Below are 22,503 nucleotides of genomic sequence, written 5' to 3' on the forward strand. Positions count from 1 at the left end.
TGCTGAATGGGGATTCTATTACATCCAGTTACCAGTTGGCAGCCAACATCAGCCATATACGTGTATCACCAGCCTTGGTGAGACGTACATCAAGACTCTGCATGATGTACAAAATGACTAACAAACTGGTGGACTTACCATCTACTAAGTATCTGATACCAGCCCAGAAAAGAACAAGAAACAGTCATGCCTTCAAGTATCAGAGTTATCAACCAAAAATCGAGGTTCTCAAAAACTCGTATTTCCCAAGAACTATCGCAGATTGGAACTCGTTGCCACCAAGTACAGTCTTTCTAGTGATGATGCCCCAACTGTACTTGTTGTTTCAAAACAACACCTGCAGTTAACTGTGCAAAGATTGTGCGTAACAAGTCGTTCGGTGTGATATAGCTAGCTGCCGCCGTGCCGCGTGCCTGCGAATCCTTGTGTGTTATACCGGCTATGCCGAAGGGCGGTTATACCGGCTATACCAATACAGATAGAGATACAAAGGTTCCATGTTTGGGCAAGCCTCAAGAACGCCAACGAACCTATAAAAATTGTCAAAATATCCGGCCAATAGCCAACGATTGCTGATAATGATGATGATGACACTATTGAGCTGCACTGCACTGTCTAAATAGAAATTAGCGTTCGTATTATCAGAGGTCAGTTAATTTCAATCAACCTAATAGAGTCCTGGCCCTATGACTTAATGAAACTTTGTTATTAAAATGGATCTGTGTACAATGTATTGGCAAACCAGCAGTTCTACACAAACCGAACCAAATGAATTATTACGCTTTGGAAATGAACCCAGGAAACAATTACAAACGGCCTTGCGATAAAACGCTTTGAAACGCTGATCTTATATGGGGGCAATAAAATCAAGCTGTATTTATTACTCATTCTGTATAGTATCTCATAACTTGTTTCATATTCTCTGTCTGAATTGTTCCATTTTCCGAGTGCTTGCTGTATTGCTTGATACAAAACAAGCTTTTCCCTCTTGAAAGTGCATCAAGTCTAGAACTACCGGAAGATATCATTATCAATAATGCTATTTAATAACTATATTTTGGGGAATTTCCACGTCATCAATTATTTCACAGCTATACAGCTGGTGGAGAAATTTGAACAACCCTCATAGAAAATGTGAAAAAAAGTTGTGCTACTTTTGAACTAGGACCACAAATAAAAGTAGCCACATACAATATACAACTTAATAGTTCACATTCCAGTGCGCGAAAGAACGTTTGGGTGGATAGAAAAAAACTATAAGGTCCATCCTTCTTGGAGAATGTAGAATTTTCTTAATATCCTGCCAGAATTCTAGAAGAAAATGTCCGGATCTACCATAACCAACTCCATTGTGTTAGCAAGCCGGGAGGATCCCGTTTCCATTCTGCCTACTAGACAAGGCCATATTAAGAATAGAATGTTTAGCTAGAACCATTTAGAATGAGTTGCACAAGGGTTTTGTTCTCTTCTATTGCCTTTTCGTCTAGATATCTCTAAATAAAGATTCATGAAGGGACTACTGCACGATTGCTGCAGGCCGTATCTACAAGGTAACACATGGACACCGCTATATTCCGGTATTACGTGATCAGTCACTGTACTGAAGTCATTGAACTCAAATAGTTATTTAAAGCCAAGAGAATTTTGTCCATGAATAACGAAGGAGTTCCGGTGCACTCGACGTTGCCTTGTCAAATCCATCTGTGGACATTATTCATTCAGCTTGAGTTCCATTTGCCGAAGTGAGGACAAATCCTCGGCACGGAAGTCTAAGGAGAATCAGAGATGGGCCACCCGGGGCGAAGACGTGCGCTCAGGAGCTGCACTGTTTTAATTGGATCGTCACGCTCTGGAAATGGAGTGCGCAGGCATTTGTTTCTCGGAACATCAACGGCAAATGTCACCGTTTGAAGGACAAGAAGAAGCCCATAGAAGGACAACCCTGCAATTGTCAGCCATGCATCTTCGGCAAAGCTGACTTGCAGAATTTCATTGAAATGTTTGGTTTTGAATTTTGCCTTCATACTTGTAGAATACCGGTATTTTTCTATATCATAACGGTTACAAAGGGGTTATTATATCAATTGTTTTCACTATGTTGCAGAATTTCATTGAATGTTTGGTTTTGAATTTTCGCCTTCATACTTGTAGAATATGTGGTAATTTTTAGATCATAACGGCTGCAAAGGGGTTATTATATTAATTGATTATCTTGAAACTTCAATTGTCTTTTAAGGACAGATTGCACTTCTGTATGTGCACTTATCTTGTTGTCTTCTGGGAGTTTTCTTTAATGAGTCAACTAGATAAAAGGTTTGTGTCCCTCGTTAACAAGCATACATTAAATCACTGCTACCGTAAGGAGGTAACAAAGGAGTCTTATAATACGCTACAGTTGAGTCTACATGACTACAAATGAAGACAATTAAATGTCAGAATGTTTGGCATCTGTTGCAATATTTCAAAGCTTATGAAAACGGAAACTAGTTTAAGGATACCATTGATTCTTTTTAAGCTAAAAGAATTCAGATTCACATGAAGACATAAAACAGTGTAAAAGAAATGAATAGCAAAGCAAAGGGTAGCAGCTGTACATGGCTGTTGAGAGACGAAGCTGTAATGAACACATTGTGTCCAAAGTAATGATCTTGTCAAAACTGTGTGGGACAATCGTATGCGTAAAGTTGCACTTTCCAGTGTCACGATTTTTCCGGCAGGTCACTAATAACTAGGAAAAGGCAATTTGTAAAAAGGTATGAGAGGTAAATGAGATGACACGACCTAATTCCTTTAAAAGAAGAACAGGGAAGGTGCCTTTTTGTGGTTTAATCTATAAAAATTAGTTATGGCGCCATGGCATGACAATCGACGGCACCAAGCACTAAAAACTAAGGTAGTCAACTATCTATAATAATGTTTACGGTGAATCTGTGCATATATCTAAACCATACATCGAAGATTGAATATAGATGTTTCACACTTATTACGTACGTGGACTTTGCTTTATTTTGAAAAACATTGAATGTGTATTCATGATGTGTATTATTTGAGCATCGATAAAAATTGGCTATGGCGCCATGACATGACATTTGACGGCATCAAGCACTATAAAATAACGTAGTCAACTCTGTTTATGGTAAATCTGTGCAGATATCTAAACCATAGCTCCGCACATTGAATAAAGATGTTTTACACTAGCTTATTACGTACACTTTGCTTTGTTCATTTAGAAAAACATTGCGTATTCATGACGTCTATCATTTGGGACTTAAAAGCAAATACCCTGAAGCCTGTGCAGGCCCCATTTTCAGATGTTCCTATATAGTCACACGAACAAACGATGCAGAAATCTTCAAAAAGACTTCCCCAATCGATATCCTTTGGTGTTGCCAGCTTACTAAAATGAAAGCCTTGCTCTGGTAGGTCCTGACAAATCGACCAATAACTCTGATTGGCGGACACCCTATTCATCTATACCTCTTCTTCCCACAACACTCGATCTGACTCTTTCTCCCCATCAACCTAGTATACTTCTTGACGTGTCTCAACTATGGATAAAACTTTTTTTCAGACCCATTCCGTTCACCATTATATTGTTCAAGAAACTCAATGAAGATTTAGTCCAAATCTCTATACGGGCGTCTCTAATGAATATCTGAGCCATATATATATCCCTAATTGAAAAAAGATACAAAAACGTGAAAATCCACACGTCATCATATCACAGGCGACTATCCGTCTTACCTGCCAGCAAGAAGTAAAATATTACAGAAGCTTTATCAGGTATATCTTGACTCATGAATTATTTATCTAGCTTCTAGCGCAACCTTAGCATAAAAGTCCAACTCAGCGCGCAACCTTTTTTGCACTCTTCTGCCAAAAGGCAGTGGATGTTTTGTTTTCTCGATCGTGGTAAATAATGATTATTCAATGTCTCTAAAGAAAGCTCCTACAGAAGGAAATACGTTTACTGCAGTTTTTACTTTGGAAGCAACATATATCTGAACTGCATGTTGGGGTCTTGTGGCGCAACGGAACCAATAGGTCATTGGTTCGATCGAGAGACCTGACATGTCGTCGTTCTTGGGGAAGGCAGTTGACACGACTTTCCTCACTTAACTCAAATGAAAATAAGAATTGTCCTGTCCTGTATTTCTCCTCTGCGTTGGTGGCGGCATAGAATAAGTTGAATAAACTTGGGGGTGTCGTCGCCATGTCTAGTCATGAAATGTCGGAATATGTATATATATAAAAAAAACTGCATGTCAAAGAAAGAAATCACGTTTTACTGTTATAGCATATCCGAGCTGTATTTGAAAGACCGGCCTCCGACATCAATATTTCATGGCTGGAAACGTTCCAAGTCGAGGATAAACCGCAGCATCGATCCTATGTAAACCTTACAACAGGTTTTACCCCGGAGTTAAAAGCCACCTACGACGCCACGTTCCCAATTAGCTTTGCCGTGCCCTAAAATAGACATTGCGAAAATGTACGTGACGCAACTTTGTGAAAAGTGGGCTCTATAATTTATTTCCTTGAAAACTACGTTTCTATTGCCATGACAGTACCAGATCCACCGGCTCTGTTTGTGGATACATTTTGTAGGAGGCACAGAATTCCAGTATATAAGGATTGACATGGACTCGATATTGCCGTCTTCAGACTGGAGCTAAACTCACGACGTGCATTTGTGTGTGGTATTCTGTCTGGCACTCTTAGGAATTATCGACTCGTCGGCTTCAAAGTTCAAATCTGCCCGACGGAAGAGTGTCTAGTGCGATGGTATGCAGATCATACACTATGATATCGACGTTTTCTACTCTGTATCGTCCAAGTTGTGATGAAATATAATGGCCGCTGGAAGGTACGTGATATAAACTGTCAACCCATATATATGTAGATGAGCTAGACTGTACTCACTTGGGCTTATTCCTTGTCGACCCTCTACGTGTCACCATCCGTTAATAAGATAAAAGTTTAATTACAATCGACAGTGAGGGAATTAAACAGTAACCCCGTCGCTGGAGGTTAACAAACCACATTGATACTAATGACCATCATCTTTCATGATCAACACTTGTCGCATTTTTTAAACGCTAGTTGGAAAAGTTATAACGGGAGACTTTCAATGGCCTCTATCACATCCAGACAGAAGAGTAAGGTGGATGTATTGGTAAGGGAATCGGGTTAGCATATCAGCATCTCACTCATTTCTTCCCTGCCATGTAAATTGGACAGGTGTCCTTTTGCAAGAGAAACTAAAGCCAACGTCCGCGGCATTGGATGTAAAACACGCGTTTAGTTCAAGTGAATTGGTGAGCTGTCTCTCTTGATGCACTCGCTCATTCGTCAAGCAGTCCCATGTCGCTGTTTGGGCCCTGGGCTTTCCGTGTATGATTCTGTTCAATTTGGAACCCAACACGAGGTTTATAGTTGAGGCCAGCGCGTGAATGAGCCACCTTGGGGTATGTTTGAACAACTTGGTTCCTTTTTCAAAACGCAGCCGTGACTTGTTATCACTCAAACGGGCAGTTCTCCTAGGCGCTTGCTGTGTCAGCGGAAACCACCGTGCTTTCTGGAAGGATCTGGGAGCAAATTGAGTCTCCGCAGGCAACACAGTATACTCTTCAACTTAAACCCCTTTACAACATCGGAATACGATATCGTCCAGTCCCCATTAAACAATAGAGGCTGGCTTTGGGGCTTGGTTTGATGTGAACAAGAAAGCAAGCCTAGACATTACACTACTAAGAATATTGAGGAAGGTAGGGCCTAGGGGCATGTACCAGCTGAAGTAAAAACTTTTTTCAATAGTATCCTTTATCATGACTTTTGGCATGAGCTCTTACCGCCATTTCTTTTTCATTTTCAGATCATAACAAGATGGAAGCTCACTCATGTTGTTGAAGTTGACTTTGACAATTTTGCAAAGAATCATCCGTAAAAAAACATTTGACTCATAAAGTGATATATTCCTGGAAGATCTGTCGTCATTGTAAAATAATATTATGAGCTGATGGGTTTACTTTCAGAAGGCATTTGAGTGGATATTTCAAAACACTATATAAGTGAACCCTCAAGTTGGCATGATGTGCCTTGGTTCAAGATAGGATTAGCTCTTGATCTTTGAACATGTCCAGCAGCTCGCCGCTGGAATACACACCAACGGTGACGGCAACTTCTGTATTCCTCAACAGCACCCGGCCTACGGGTGTCCTCGTCAAGTATGTATGTCCTTCAATAGCCGTTACCATTCAGGGTAACCCATATTACATGACTTATGCTCTATTTCCGCCCGATCTACACCCTACCATCACTCTTCCTCGTGTACGACCTTTGCAAGGTGTCACTCCAATTTCAAGCCGGACCGTGCACACACTGTAATCTGTCTCCGCAAAATAGATCGTTGATGCCGCCGAGTCTCCTGGACCAGCACGTCGTCTGTGAAGACTCTTGGTCTCTACACATTACAGACACTTTAAATGCACAAATGCACCATTGGGCGCCAACCATGTGGACAATCTAAATATATCTAGATCGTTCTGAAATTGTAAGCTCCCTGAGTCATGGGTACCACAAGGTAATGCTAGGACGGTGTCCGGACAGGGGCAATGCAACCGCGCGCTGTAGTGGCTCATGTTTGCAAATGCATGTATGATTCGATTGTAGCTGTAGTCTTGTATCCTGCTATACATCATAGTCTTACCTTAGGATCTGTTCTGTATGACATTACAGAATCAGAACCATATCACAATACACCACATTGGCCGGGGCCAGCAAATGAAAGCTGCAACAGACATGGAAACCTCATGTATCAGAAATAAGGATTGCCTTCGTATGTGTGTCTATAGTAGTGGAGATTGTACTATTATATTTTATTCTATTTTCTTTCATTCCAGGATCTATTCTATATTGTTCCATAAACATGGTCAATAAGAGATAGGCATTGTCTATCATCTATACATTTGCTCCTGTATGGAATTTCTTCTTTGTTTAAGCTGTATTCAGCACACTTAATTCTCCCCATCGTAGCCACAATGTTGAGGTTTGTGCTCTATACATTCATTACACACCTTGTCACTTAAATGATTTTGAGAAATTTCACAACACCAACTGAGACAGCCCAATGGATATTTCTGTATGTGCGGCAAAGACGAACAACGACGGTAAAGCTCTTCTGCTATTTAACTGCAGTCCTTCTGGAGTTAATTAAGTCAAAGTTTATGAACATTCACTGCTTAACCTATCCTGATAGGCGTTTCAATATTCTGATAGTCGTTTCAATGCACATAAGATCATCTCCCCCAACAGCCAACATAGCGGCACACTGTCTGGTACGGGCTCTTACCGCCGTATGCCGCCTGCGAGATCAGCTAATAAAGGTCCTTATCAAGTCAACTGCCACCTGGTCCCGAGAGGAAAGTGTGGGTTCTGCACAACTCCCGGTAGAATTGCGGGGATAAATTGAAGCACCAGACCAGAAGAAATGACATCCAATGGTCCTATCATCCCTTCATTATCGACGGAACATCTATCACAGGATCATGTACTGTATACTTTTTCATAATCAATTTTACGTCCCTGCTTTTGATGTGTCTCACAAACGCTGCATGCAGTCGTTTCTGTTATGGTATGAATTATGTTTACTACTGTAACATCACATCTTACAATTTTTTTCGAAGTTTTTATTTCTTTCCCAGATTATTGTTTTACCCAATTAAGGACGCTTGAATAGCTCCAGCGGGGTGTTGGGGGAATATAGACATACATTATTCACCTTGATTATATATTTCACGTCAATGAATTGTTCATCCATGATAGCAACTGCATATATTTGTGCATTGTTGCATGTATGTATCTGGCAGTAGGTTTATACCGTCTTTACTTGTCTTGGTGATGGCGTCCAATGGCTTTGTTCAATTTCAGTGCAAACGTCATGTATCTGTTGTCTATTATATGTATAGCTAGTGTTTACAGCTGCAGATACAGAACATGGTAGATGATGCTGATAATGATAATAAACAGCTGCAGATACAGAACACAGTTAGATTACTATAAATGAATTAGTGTTGTTCTCTTGATGTCTTTAGTTTTCAAATGATTAGGGTTTTTAAGGCGAGAGGGACCCTTACAGTTTAGAGGAGATTTAGAGATTTTATCCTTGATCACAAAGCCCTAAAATCATTAACTGTCGATTTCGCGTTGTTGGACTATCGATATCAATAATCACATTGATGTCAATTTGTAAAATCAACCATTACGAGTTATACAGGGAATCCAAATCAAATTATTCCGCAGACGACGAGTCTACGTGTCCAAATTTTCATAAGCATAACTGATTCTATTCATATGACGACATTGGTATGCCCAGGAGGCACGAAAGACGCGGATGCTGTGTAAAGCCATGCGTGCATGGGCATGAGAGGTGCCCCCACACACTGCTACAAACGTGTATCCATTAGCCGGAACGTTTCGCCTTCATGGTTTTTGTTTTCAATTTTGTATGAAGGACGGCGTGGGGGACGATGATGATACCTTGCTGAGCTGTATATCACCTTATCCTCCACGTAAATCAAAATTACAACATGCTGTAGGGAATTACACCTTTTCCCGTAACCATATACATGTACCCTCTACACTACGGTTATAATTTTCTCCTTTGTAGGGCATAAATTGTCACCGGCCTTTCCCGTCTGTTATTATTTCAAAAATTCTATGAAAGTCAAATGCTTTCGTTGGAATTCTCAATGTGACATACGTTCCGTCTTATGAAAGCGAAGTTGTTTCTAATAGACCAATGATATAACATACTGATAAAGGCAAATAATTGTCATAGTTCAATTTTGATGCATTTTTAGTACATGTCTAATTACCAAATATTGCGAGTGTTGATTGTGGTAGGTTTGGGGGGAAAATTACGAGGTACCCTTGCCATATGTTTCGAACACAATTATTGAGGATTACGCGTTTTTATTACTTTCAATATTAAGAACCTTAAATTAACGACGCAGAAATTTGTAAAGACGGTTCATACTGTTGCTGGCTCTTAATTTTAATTTTTTTTCTCAGACTTTTCAGAGAAGTTTGCCTCATGTCATAGATCTGTGCCGTAAACACACTCATAGTTTATTTACACCTTCCCTCCTTAATAACACTTCAAGTACAACATCATTAGATGGAATAGGTCATATTTATCAGAACTGCGAAACGCATACGTAGAGCAATTATTTCCCGTCATTGACGAGATCAAATGTGAAGGTTCTGCTACTAAATACGACGTTAAGTCTCTCCTATCTCTGCTGCTGGGGGGGAGTTAAGCCGGCGTGATATGGTCGGAGCTTGTAGGCTGATTGAGTTTTTCTGTACACCCAGTGAACTGAACTGCCCCCTGCAAAAACCCACCGTGGAAAACTTGGCCAGCATCGCAAAACACGAAGCCAGTAGAGATTTCAGTTCATGGCCACAGGAAATGGCAAAAGCTATATTATAATAACGTTCTATAGCTAAGATTGAATCCTGCAGCCCTTCAGCTAATGGAAATCATCGTTGGCATTTAGTTTTCCTCTCCCGAACCACCCTCAGGGTATCCGACGTGATCTCTCCAGGCGCACGTTTCCCAGACTGATGCCGCTGTATATCCCCAGTATCTAAAGGGGATTTTGTTACTCATTTCTACCCTGGTCCCCTCGTATACAGTAGCTCATCTAACTTTCAGATGAAGTAAGCTGCTGTAATGGGTATGATATAGAAGGAATTGGTCCTTGGAATGATTTTTCAACTGTCAGAGGGAGTAAGTTGATATTCTCATGCGGTGGCCATATCGTCCGCACTACTTAGACATGCAGGTGAGGATGGAATGAGATTTACCGTAGCGGGGCAAGAGTAACGTGATTACAGTGATTATCTCATGAACGCTATTCATGTTTTAACGCGACGGTTATTTGTACGTTTAATCCCTGGGATAGGGATCAAGGTGATAAGGACAGAAAGCGTGTGTGTGTGTCCATACCAAGTCCACCTCCGAGATCTGGTCAATACTGGCGATCTGCATACTGACGAGGACATCCACAGCGGGACCTGAGGGGAAGAAAGAAAGAATGATTTCATGGTTTCTCATAACTGACTTCTCGTAAAATGTCTACAGCCTGTACTCATCGACTCTACTGGTAAAACAAACCGGGATGGCTTCAGCCTTGACGGGGACGTGCGGAACGGGCGGAATTCGAGCTGACTTACCGCCGAAATTCGGTCGGAGATTGCGGTCATAACCCTTCAACAGATTTTCGATGGCGCTGGTCGTCGGCGTGGTGGTTGAAAAGAATTTTGCTGATGAATTATTCTGGCTCCTGTGGAAGGACGAAAACAAAGTACGTACACGATGTCATCCTGTGAAGACGAAATTTCAATTTTCTCTGTACTTCATTATGTCAATTTCCCCCAAAAAAATAGCCTAATAGTATCGCCTTTCCAGTAACCATACATACATACATGCAACAATTAAAATTTTAATAAAACTATTTTTCTAATAAGCACTGTATTCCGGAAATTAATAGTAATTCAAGACGTTGCTGTTACCAAGTCCAGAAAGTAATGTTTCAAACATACATCTGTTGTGGATTGAGTTGTAAGTATCAACTTTAGAATAAAGTCAGAAGAACAAAAACGTCTGGGAAATCTGAAAACACTAGAAGACAAACACCATATAGGCTCTATAGTTGCCTACCCGGGGAATGTCCCAGCCGACACGTCCAGGCACACACAGATCACACACAGGCACAGGTACGCACGGCGGTACGGGAGGGCCATTCCTACAGACATCCAAGTGCTGAAATGGGCTATCACAAGAGAAGTGCGGCTTGAAGTGGGCCTGTGAAGATGGAGAGAGATTCTCCCACGGGTTCCATAAAAGAGTTTCTAATGGAAATGGCTGCTGCTTCACTCTTCCGAGTGGAGCCGTATCCCATTGGCCATGAGGAGTACAGGCGAGGCACTGGGGATCACGGTAGCGCTGGCAACTCTCCCACATCCCGGTCCACCGGTACAAAATACATGCAGGCAGGAACACCACTGCTGTACATCAGCGCCGGCCCTGCTCACTCAGAACGCGGGGCGGGGCCTCATCGGCTGCCGCTCATTGGGTGCCGGCATGACGACTACACTGATGAGCTGGATCTGTCTAGAAATGAATGTACGCCCCGTTTATGCCCCGGTGGCTTTCAATCAATACTTGCAGCCGTTCCATAATGTTCGAAGGCGGCGTATTAAATAGCTCTGGCTGTCCCAGGATAGATGTGAAATTTGTTACCATGTACGAGTGCATGGTCTCATTGGAGGCGCTTTGCATCCATATGAAGCGCACTCGCAAAAAAGTGCACTGCGTGGATTTACCTTATTCCCATGCTTTGACGAGCGACAAACTTGAAGTGAGGAATGGCTCAAATTGGTACGGACTGCCGTCAGATTCAAATTGCATTTTGTGCGCCCGTGATGTCCTGAAGCCTTTATTTGATGTAATCGCGTGTTCTCCATTCAGACGTAATCCGTTGCGATGTGTCACGGTCAGTTCTGGATAGAAAGAGGTAAATTACACGCTTAACGCGACTTAACTGGTCTGGTATATTCCCTTCAAACGTCACACGGATCCCCGAGACAAATCGCTTCGACAGCAGCTGTCTATAGCTATGCTATCCCTCTATACTCGTCCCAGACTTAATACAAAAGAATAACCTATCGTCACGTGTCCCCGCTTATTCATCGAGACATTATCATCATCAACATCGCCGGAATAGTCGTGCAGTGTAATTGAAGTAACTATTAAATCGCGTGCTTCTTTGATATGGTAATTAGTGGCTTGCTATGGATTTCATAATGTAATTTTCCGTCACATTGCTGTACCTTATAGACATGCAGATTTTTGTAGTTGCACAATGTAGTTGAAGGACAAGCAAGGATTTATCGATTTTTTTTTGTACAGACCCTAATAGACCATAATCAGTGATGGAAAGATAGGTTGCGGCAATCCATCGGTTGATGAAAGTTACTGTCTGGTAGGCTGAGATGTAGGAAACGATTCTCACATTTCAGATGTTAATCTTGGATCGATGACAAAATCCTTTTCTCTGGAGTGTCTGTGAGTGGAATAACTAAAACAAAAGGAGTGAAAAGCATATATTACACAGCAATTAAACATAGCAGCTAGAAACAAATCAATCTATGTCTGACTATTAACTTGCTTCTTATCCCTGTAACCAGATGCAAAAAGGTATATATAACCTTGGCAGGGAGAAAACCTAAAGAGCCGGAAAAACAAATAGTGATAGAAGCTCTCAAGGACAGCATTTGTAGTTTTCAAAACAAGAAGCATGTAATTCTGGGTGACCATCCATGGGAGCTTTGTGTGTTTTCTAGTGCCCGTCCTTCGCTTGTGTCTACCGACTGTACGAGGACGGGCGATCGTACAGAAAACGAGCTTGCTCAGCCCTGGCTGAACCGGATCAATGGACATACCGACTGCTGCTTGACGAAGATACGCTCATAGGTCATTTTTCTTCCCCGATAAGAATTTTGTGTCCCTTCTCTTGGTGAGAACACAAATCACAGAGATAGACCGTATGTTATCTTATTTGCCGTGGCTATACGCACGTCCGTCCCTACCTACGATAGTCCACTGGTGTGCCCCCTATTGAGGCTGTGCCTGAGCTGGGTGAACCTCGTCATTGGTGAATGATGGTAGCGGCCTGTAAGGTCAGGGAACAGAATGTCAATGGTATAAGAGAACACACGTCGCTTCAGTAGCAGAAAATGTATCAGGACTTTAGAGTGGCAACTTTTAAAAATCATTTTCATTTATTTCAATGGGATAGTATGTTCTCACACGAAATTGTACTTCTCATACATAGTAGCAGAAAATGTCTCAGGACTTCGGAGTCACAACTTTAACTTTTAAGCTTCTTTTGTTTTATTTCAATGGAGCATATTCTCACCACCACGAAGTTGAATTTCTCATCCACAGTAGCAGAACATTCTGTGGACTTCGGAGTCATAACTTTTAAACTTCTTTTCATTTATTTCAATGGGATAGTATATTCTCACCACCACGAAATTGGATTTTTCATACTCAGTAGCAAAAAATGTCTCAGGACTTCAGAGTCACAACTTTTAACTGCGTTTCATTTATTTCAATGGGACAGTATATTCTCACCACCACGAAATTGTACTTCTTATACACATTAGCAGAAAATTCTGTGGACTTCGGAGTCGCAACTTTAAATTTAAAACTTTTCTCCCTCGACTTCTTTGGCCCTTTGTAGGTCCCTAAAGGACAAGCTTGGAAGCTACAGTATCAGGATGTCTGACGCAGTGTGCAGCTAGTTTCATTACGGGAGTTTTTATTTTCTATGTAACTGCAGGCAAATCCTGATATAGCTGCTCGTTCTGGAGTTTTTGCTCCCAGGAAATGTTCAGACACATACGGGGCATCTTCGTGTGGTGGCCATTTATACGCTTCTTGAAGGATTAAGTAAGTAGAATTACCTCCCCTTGACAAATGTGTCAAGATAAGGTATTTCGCCCCAAGTTGGGAAACATAACCCGGAGACATCCCCCGGTGACTAACGCTTCGCTTCATTGCCCGGAAGACTCTTTTAATATCATTGAGATGTAATCCTATTACAGCAACCCAATCGGCAAATATGAATATTAGCATCTCAAGAGGCTCAGAAGGGGAATATACGCAGTAAGTGTTTTATTTTATCATTGTTCTCAATACATCATAATCAAAATTGATAAATTACTTCGTCAAGCTTTATCTCTTTCCTACATGTGTTTTTAGAGCCACATGTTTTATTGACAATATGAATTATATACCTTCACATCAGCTGGAAATATAGTATTCCCAATATACCTACAAAGTGATCAATAAAGACCACCTGTCTCTGAACTCGCCTCTGATGGCGTTACAATATCCTGTCACTGTGCGAGTGATTGTAATGCGGCAATTTAACAGCAATCATCTAGCTCTGCCAAATTTTCCCCATGGGTGTATGATCTCCTGTGTTTCGGCCTGACGAACTGAGTTTATTTGTTTCTTCGTGCAGCGATTGAGAGAACATTGGGCAGAACGGATGAACGGTTGACTTTATTTAGTCATCAATAACAATCACATCGGGCTCCTGTAGCGTGAAAGCCTGGCGCCGATGCTTGGTTACGGGGGTAATCAGATAACGAACAGTTACTGCTCATGATATGACGTCTATCTACTTCGACCAGCAAAAAATCGCTCTGCTGGAGCCCAATTTGAAGGACAGTTTGTAAAATTAATGTTCTTATACATATGCTCAGTATTCTGAAATAAACATCGTAATTTGTGCCCTAAACAGTTACTCAAGCAACTGTTTCTGGTGTATCTTATTACCTGAATGTTTAACATTTGTGTTTTCTATTATATTATTCCAGTGACTTTTGGCATCAGATAGATAAACATTCAGAACGTCTATGTTTGGTCCTGATTATATCAATTCAAATGTACTGAACGTCCCAATACATGTACGTGTGCGTACCTTGTTATGTAACTAGAATACATCAGTGACAACAACGTTGTTTGTTACAACGCAGTACTACTCTTTATGAATGATCCCAGCGCAAGTTAACGAAATATGATTACTCAAATCACCCATCCACTTTTGTCAATCCATATGTATTTATCACGTATAAATTATTCATCGCCATGTAATTACTACATAATCGGGTCATCTAGCCTTTATCGTTTTGTAAAGAGAGATGACATAGAACTGAAAGGGAATCGCATTGATAGCACGTATACCACTTAACCTCATTGTGCCCTGGTCTGCATGAAGTTACCTAATGCTTCATGCCACTGCTGCCCCATGCATCGTGTTTGGTAATGGATAATGGTGGAATGATTTCCCCAATGATCTGTTGAACAAATACTATTTGATTCCCAATTGAATCATTTCCAAGCCAGCAAAATAGAACATTGACGATGTTCATATCTTTCATTAGGAATATTCAAGACAATCCTAGGCAGTATATGGTCGATGATAGATTTTTTTTTATATTCCAACATCTAATCACAAGACGTGGTGACGGCACACCCAAGTTTTATCAACTTATATTAATGCCGCCACCAACACAGGGGACAATACAATAACGTTACTCATTTTCACCGGAGTGAAGTGAGGAAAGGCGTGTAAAGTGACTTTCCAAAGGGCACAAGATCGGTGACATGTCAGGATTCGAATCCGAGACCTCTTGATCCCGAGTCGAGCACTCTGCCGCTACGCCACACGACCCTACAATCGATGATAGTTGCCTTTTAACTTAAAAATCCCAATTCTAATCACAAGTAAAAATGAAAATAAACATCAAATTAAGTAACCTATCAGCATGAAAGTTCATCTGAGTTGGTAAATTACATTATGAAAAAACTTAAATACTTCAAGAGAGGCATAAAAGAGGCTATATACATCAGGTCACCTCAACCATCGCTCAACTGGGACGGGGGTCGATATCGACTTCAGACAACCTTTGACCCTTTGCTGACGTCACACGTGGGAAAAATTACTTGTCCACAGCATTTGGGTCAGATAGCTGAGGAAGACTGAGTGATTCAGTCGAAAATTTCTGGTGAGTCAAATTTTGAGTTGGAGAACAGTTTAAGTTTTTCATTAAGTAACCTATGTATGGATTGGCTGTACCTTGTAGTTCGTCCCCTAACGTATAGTTGATTACCCCAGGCTTTCTTCTAGGCACTACGCAACGTTTTAAGGTGGGTTATTTTTGGAACAGAAGTGAACACACTCTAGCTATCTAGACACCCTCTTACCTCTTCTTCACAAGATCGATAATCACGTCTTGTTTCATCATGATGGAATTGTTGTATTAACGCGCACATTTTTTTCGGAAAATCCTGAAAATCTCCTCCTAAGGCGATGTACGAAGTTGCCTCGCTTGTCGTGTTTAATCCAACATTGCTGCAAGGCGCTATTCCATCATCGCAGCAAGTCTCCATTTAGACATTCCCGAGAGAGACCATGCGGCAAAAGGAATTATCTGTCTTTTGTACCCAATAAAGACCACGTAAGAGCTAATATACTGTATTTCCTAAAGGACCGTTCCCACTGGACCTAGACCACCAGGCAGCCAATGAGTGGTGAAAAAATTACCAGTTGGTGAGATGCCAGGTGACTTTGACGTCCATTGGAAGGCCTTGGAGATCATTGGAAAATCATTTAGAAGACTGACAGACTTTTGCGATATCGGTAAAATTTTTGGCTGCTCAATGGTCTTACCATGGCAGCGACGACCTGATACCTCCTGGCAACCAGGTTGGCACTCGGCCATGTTGGGATCGCAGGTATAGACTGTATAGAGCAAAGGTCACCATTTAACTCAGGCGCAAAAGGCCCATTTTGAGTACCCTTTGGTGATTGTATCCAAACCAACTGTAAACAGCCTTTTTCTTGGGATGTGTGGATAAATGTTGGCATTTCCCAGCTGGAACTTCAATTTTGTTGAAAAAAAGTTTAAAGTTACCAGCAGACTACAACAGTGGTAATATCAACATTGCTTGGCAGAAGAATATTTAGTCCCGTATTATTTTTACAGTAGCTTAAGAAGCCTTTTTGGGTCAATTCCATCTAAGCCAAGACATGGCGTTATATCAGTTAATCCGACGGTTTTTATGGGAGACGTCAACTAAGGACACGGCTCCTTCCACATTGTGCACAGAACTAACAGCCCGAAAGAGATAACCTTTGCTCAGTGGCTTGTATATGACTAAAGCTCAAACTGATGCATATTGATGGTGACATAGTGAACAGTGCAAACACGGCGTTCAACACAATGGTTATAGACAGTCCGAGTAATGCATGTGATGTGTAAAACGATTCTCGAATAGTTGGGAAATGACTGTGTGGGATGGCATAAAACTTCTGCCTGTGAATGTGGCAGCTTTCTCTTCAGTATTCAATAGAATCCCTTCCCCTTTGCAATATTGTAGAGAACTACTGGACATTCATCTTGCTCAGGAAATACGTCAGTTTGTTGGAACATATAAAAGCAAAATCTGTTATGAATATTTTAATGCTACAGCCTTTTATGCGAACTATTCCAGTATTTCAAACAAAGTTTGTTTTAGATGATGGAAACTCCGACAGTGCTGCCAGTGACCGCAGCATTATCCGACACCAGACGGCAATCGGCAGAATGTCAAATATGTGTTTTTCTTTTTCACCGGTTCCTGAAAAATGATGTGTTCTCTGGCGACACTCATAGCACTCAGGTCACCTTCACCTTCTAGAATAGGACTGAAGCTCGACAGAGGTCAAGCTAGGAACACATCTGTCATTTTTCTTCTTGTTGGGAGTAAGCCAAATTCACTTCAAGGGCAAATATGGCGTTGTAAGTAGCAAATGATATATGAAGGTCGGCCAAAATTTTCTGGAATGAAACCAAAACCCTAGACATAGACGTGCAAGTTGTTGTAAGAGTACAATAGAGTTATTACACACCATGGACATCGATCCACACTTACAAGCACTCTCCACGGTGCCTGTTGTTGTGTGGACAATTAGGTAACATCTACAAGAAGATAGTGTGAATTAGTGAATGTTCAGATCCTGTGCGTTTTGAATTCTTTTCACCTGCTTCACAGCAATTAACTGAAAAATTTTCTTCATTTTAGTGATCACTAAAATGAAGAAAATTTTTCAGTTATATATTATGCCAACCAGATGGAATCGGATGGAAACCTTCAGCTACTTCTTTTCACATGTCACCTGACATTTATTCGCAAGATTATCGTTATCTGTATAATCTCTAACTCGTTGATACCATTTGTATTTTTTAAAGTTTGATATATCAATCAACATGATAATTTTTTTTAATTTAGAATTTAAAAAAAAATTAAAAAACACGACGAAAAAAATCAATCAACATAGCAGGAGTGCATAGTACTTCTGTATTGCGTCGACTTTACATTTAAGGATACAAGAAGAAACACATGGGAATTCCATACATACTGATACAAGAATAGGACGTAAAACACGATTTTGCGTTCTTATGATAGACCAGACTACCAATTTTCCACTTCTTCACATGCCCGGCGCGCCTGAATGAAGTCACGTAGTCACGCCACGCTCGGCATGGATTGGTTTCACGGCGATAGCCTCCAGCTTGATTACAGCAGTAAAGTATTATCACCGCTAACCTCGCGCGTAACTGTTGGACTTTTGATTTCATCTGCGGCCTCATGGTCAATACTCGCCTGTTAACCTCCCGCCATCTGTCCGGAAATTGTTCCCCCGGGAGGCAAGGTCTCCAAACGCTTCCTATCAGGGATCCGACTAACCTGTTCAAGATGGGCTCATCTGTAGTTACGGAAGGCTTGACCACGAGCCTTTCCATCACTGCAGCAGTCTGGTCACAAAGGTCTCGTAAAGCGCCTCAAGTTTGATGGAAAGGAAATACCCGATTTGTTAGGGAGACCCTATTTTTATGACGCCTTTGTGTTTATTCTAGACGAGTTATAGATAATTGTTATCCGGGGAAGAGAGGGTAATTTGGCCAGAATCCATGAAACGGCGCAGCTTTAATCGATTTAATCAACCGATGAGAATCAATTGGAGCTGGGTAGTCGGTGTGAGGGTATAGAAGAGACCATCGGTGTGAAAATAGCATCCCGATGTGTAACATGGCAGCATTCTGACGGACAATCGAATTGATCTGTGTGTTGAACCGCATACTTTATAACTGCAAAAGGCGACTTTATTCTCGGTGAGCTCAGTCGGCCTTCACATGCAGATCCGCCTATCCAGATGATTTACTACCCGGAAAGATCGAAGGGTAATCTATTTTTGAACAAGCTATTTTCGAGACGGCACGTGCAATTAACCTTGATGGAGTCCCCCGCCGGTAGCGGGGATATCGGTGAGCAGACGCCGGTACTCGGACCGCCGCCCGCCCGGTACTTCTCTATGGCCCAGGCGCCAGGTGGCAATATCGTAAAACTGACGACCATACTGACGTAACGGCAAATGGTGCGTTTAACATGCTGCTTCTTAGTGTGTGGAAAAGGGGGCTTACCCAGAGGACTAAAAAGTTTTGTGAGATGGTTCACATTGTTCTTTTTCGCATACTTTTCTGGTGCGACTGCTGTGGGTGCCATTCTTTTTACATACCTGATTTGCATAAACCATTATTATGTTTACCGAAGGAAGACATATCCGAAATTCACAACGATAGCAAAGCTGTGAATGCAAAGAACAAACTACGTCTATACAGATTATTAAAGCTTTCCTATAACGAAGAAAAATATCTCAACTTAGCGAACATACGTCACAGGTCCTCCATTACAAAACTAAGAATCAGTTGTCACAAATTACGAATCGAATCAGGAAGACATAACCGCACTCCTCTAGAACAAAGAACCTGTCAATTCTGCAGTTTAGGCCGAATAGAAGATGAAATACATTTCACCATAGATTGCCCCTTGTATAGTAGAGATAGATTCATATTTTTTAGCCATGTATTAAGTATATTTCCCCACTTTAGTTATTTGACTAGTAAAGAAAAATTTGTATTCCTTTTAACTTTTGATAAACCTACTCTAAGTAATCTCACAGCCGCATATATCCATACAATCACTACCAAGCGAGATGAAGCCGAAAAGAATAGAAATTAGACATTTATTTACACTCTTATAATTATGTTCATATATTTGTAATGTATATGTTTATGTTCATGTTCTGTACCCATGCGACCTGTACTTAGTTCTGTAGAACACAAATGTACAATAAAGGTCTTCATTCATTCATTGTTTTTGCTCTGTTTCCTCTTCTTCTCTAAAGCAAAAAGGTCAATGAGCTTAACCAGACTGTCCGTTACCATGGTAACTAGTGTTGGGTTACATCATGTTACAATTTTATAGCAGAAGGGATTTAGACTCCTGTCTTAGTGTTTGACCATATACATATATGAATGTGTTTGAGTAAGACCATATGCAAAGGTAAACATCATACATTTGCTTTGCATTTGCAAATGTTACCTTTCTAGTTGCAGGTACTGTACGTTCACAAATAAACAGGGGGAATTTAGGAGATAAAATGCACTACTAGTAATGGATTTTTACTGAACAAAGAGATATACAAAATCAATGTAATGGTGTTGTAAGAGGACACGAAAAAAACATAATACACAAAAACATTTCATAAGTTGTTTCATAGGATGTTTACAATTTGGTTCACTCTAAAGCAAATGGAGCTACCTCACGCTACATCGACGTAGCTATAAGGTCCACCAGTCAACTTAAGTTACACCGCGTTGTTTATGTCGACCAACTTTGTCATGATATTAAAATTAAGAAAGATAAAGTTAGCGGAATAGGTTTTTCAGTTGAAGTAAGCACGGCGATATTTCATGGGCCACTAATAGATGAGAACAAACGATTGTAATTACGCTACCAAAGGCGGCATCTCGCTGTGGATGTAGGAAGCGGCGTCTCCCCAGGCAATGTTCCATCTAAAAGATCCCACAGGATCCTCCTGAGCAACAGCGATAACTACAAATACAAACGGAGGGAGGCAGTGTACGAGGAGGCTATTTGACGGGAATGTTCCAAGCGGCTTGGTGGGGTTAAGCGAAGATCCCTTTTGCTATATACCAGACCGTTTAGAAGACGTTTAGCACAAATGCAACGGGAACATTTTCGCTGTTTTGTAGAATAATAAATTGGACAAATCTGCCAATATTTTTGGAATAAATTGTTGTTAGGGCTTTATATAGAACTTTATTGACACAACAAAAGTACAGCGACGTTCTTAAGGTCCTTAACTACATGTAGACATACAGGCAGATACAACAAAAATGACCTACGTACAAAACAATAGATGAATCAACTTCTACTACTTGATCTAAGGTCTAAACCTCCTTTGATATATTTACCTATTTGTACACGGTAAGGGTTGGTGCTCACTTTAGAAGGTGCTCATTTAAGGTCTTACCTTTATAAACCTTAGGCGTCTTGCCTGGTACGCCGATGTTCCTCCTTTTTTCTGACTAACCCCCCCTCATCCCTCGACCATATAATTTTCTCATTTCTCTTCCTAGCTCTCTGGCGGTTAACACACCACAGTACTGCTTATTAAGTTCTCGTTTAAAGGCCAGATGTAATCAGTAACCTCACACGAAGGCGTGTCAAACCCAGAACCTCGGACATTGATGGGTCGTCTCGTCAGTACCATGTCACTGATGAATGTGCGGGATTTACATTTGATAGATTCCCCTAATTGTCACAGTTCCACATGATTAAACACCTTTTTGTCGTTACATCATTTGTTCCTATTAAACCACACCATAAATATTCATTTCAGATTTGTTTTACTTCAGAATGTCCGTGTATAAGGCTACGCTCTCACGTACAGCATATTTCGAATGTCAATTTTACATCTACATCATTAGACGTAGTTTTAGACATAGTTATAGACATAGTTGTAGTTCTAGACAGCTACCTTTCATCATGTAGACTTTAGTTATTTTATACTCTGTTTCAATGTTGTTTTATGTTTGCAATTTGCAATTAGCCTCCGGGCATGAATTTGCAATAAACTTCTTTTTAATGTCGATAGTTACATAGTAAATATCATAGATGTTTATCGACACAGTATGAGAGAAATTGTAGCTCAGTTAGTCAGTTAAGTCATCCGACTAGCTTCTTGGCTCGAATGATTTAGACTTCTTCTTTGTATTTCATTTACTTCGATACCTGTTTGGCTCAGACAAAGACTTAATATTTCCCCAACTGGGCCTCGCGTTCCTTTGATTGATAGCGCAATCTATCAAACCAATCCTCACCACCCGGGGCACACCGTACCGTAAATCCTAAGCAAACTTTCCTTGAAATGTTAATGTGTTACTCACAGTAAAGGTGAGGCATCCCATTCCCTCGCACGATGTAATGACAGCTGTGGTCTCAAAGCAATTCGGCTCCAGCCTCCAGGAATTGCTAACAGATACAAAGTGGATTTTGAAGCTCCTAGGTGTGAGGTTTCTCTCCTTGTGTAGTCCATGTGCACATTTTTTATAAACTGCCAAGTTCTGGAGATCAATTATTTAATCCAAGTTGCCTCGTGCCAATGTAGATTCTATTATCCACACACAAAGGTAGAAGGAGCGCTCTTGTACATACGCTGTTACTGTAATTAAGTGTACTCCCCCTGGAGCGAGATCAAATTGGAGACCACCTCTATGTGGTGACCTAATCCAAATGCTTGGCTTAAGTGTCCATAATCGCCATTCAGGGTGCTGAACCCTTTTGAACTTTTCACCCCTCTCCCATGTACCGAGTTAGGGATTCCTGAGGGCATATGTATATTTCAAGACATTAGCATGATATTTTTGCTGATACTAGTACTGCTGTCGTTTCATACTTTTGTCATACATAAATGATACTTGCTGGATTCAGATTCAGCTTTATTGATTGGC

At 40.9% G+C, this 22,503-nt stretch overlaps 1 protein-coding gene across 1 annotated transcript in view; it reads right to left on the reverse strand.

The window, feature by feature from the left end:
• The window catches only part of LOC109477157 (gamma-aminobutyric acid receptor subunit beta-3-like), a 44,354-nt gene extending 33,441 nt beyond the window's left edge, over positions 1–10,913 (reverse strand). Inside the window, exons 1-3 of the mRNA XM_019778219.1 lie at positions 10,727–10,913; positions 10,240–10,349; positions 10,013–10,080 (exon numbers count right to left, since the gene is read on the reverse strand). Coding sequence (XP_019633778.1) covers positions 10,013–10,080; positions 10,240–10,349; positions 10,727–10,821 — 273 coding nt within the window. The 5' untranslated portion in view covers positions 10,822–10,913. The remainder of the gene's footprint in view (positions 1–10,012; positions 10,081–10,239; positions 10,350–10,726) is intronic.
• Positions 10,914–22,503: the final 11,590 nt, after the last annotated feature.

Source organism: Branchiostoma belcheri, unplaced genomic scaffold (assembly GCF_001625305.1).
Source record: "Branchiostoma belcheri isolate BF01 breed outbred unplaced genomic scaffold, Haploidv18h27 scaffold4, whole genome shotgun sequence".
In the NCBI taxonomy this organism is placed as follows: domain Eukaryota; kingdom Metazoa; phylum Chordata; class Leptocardii; order Amphioxiformes; family Branchiostomatidae; genus Branchiostoma; species Branchiostoma belcheri.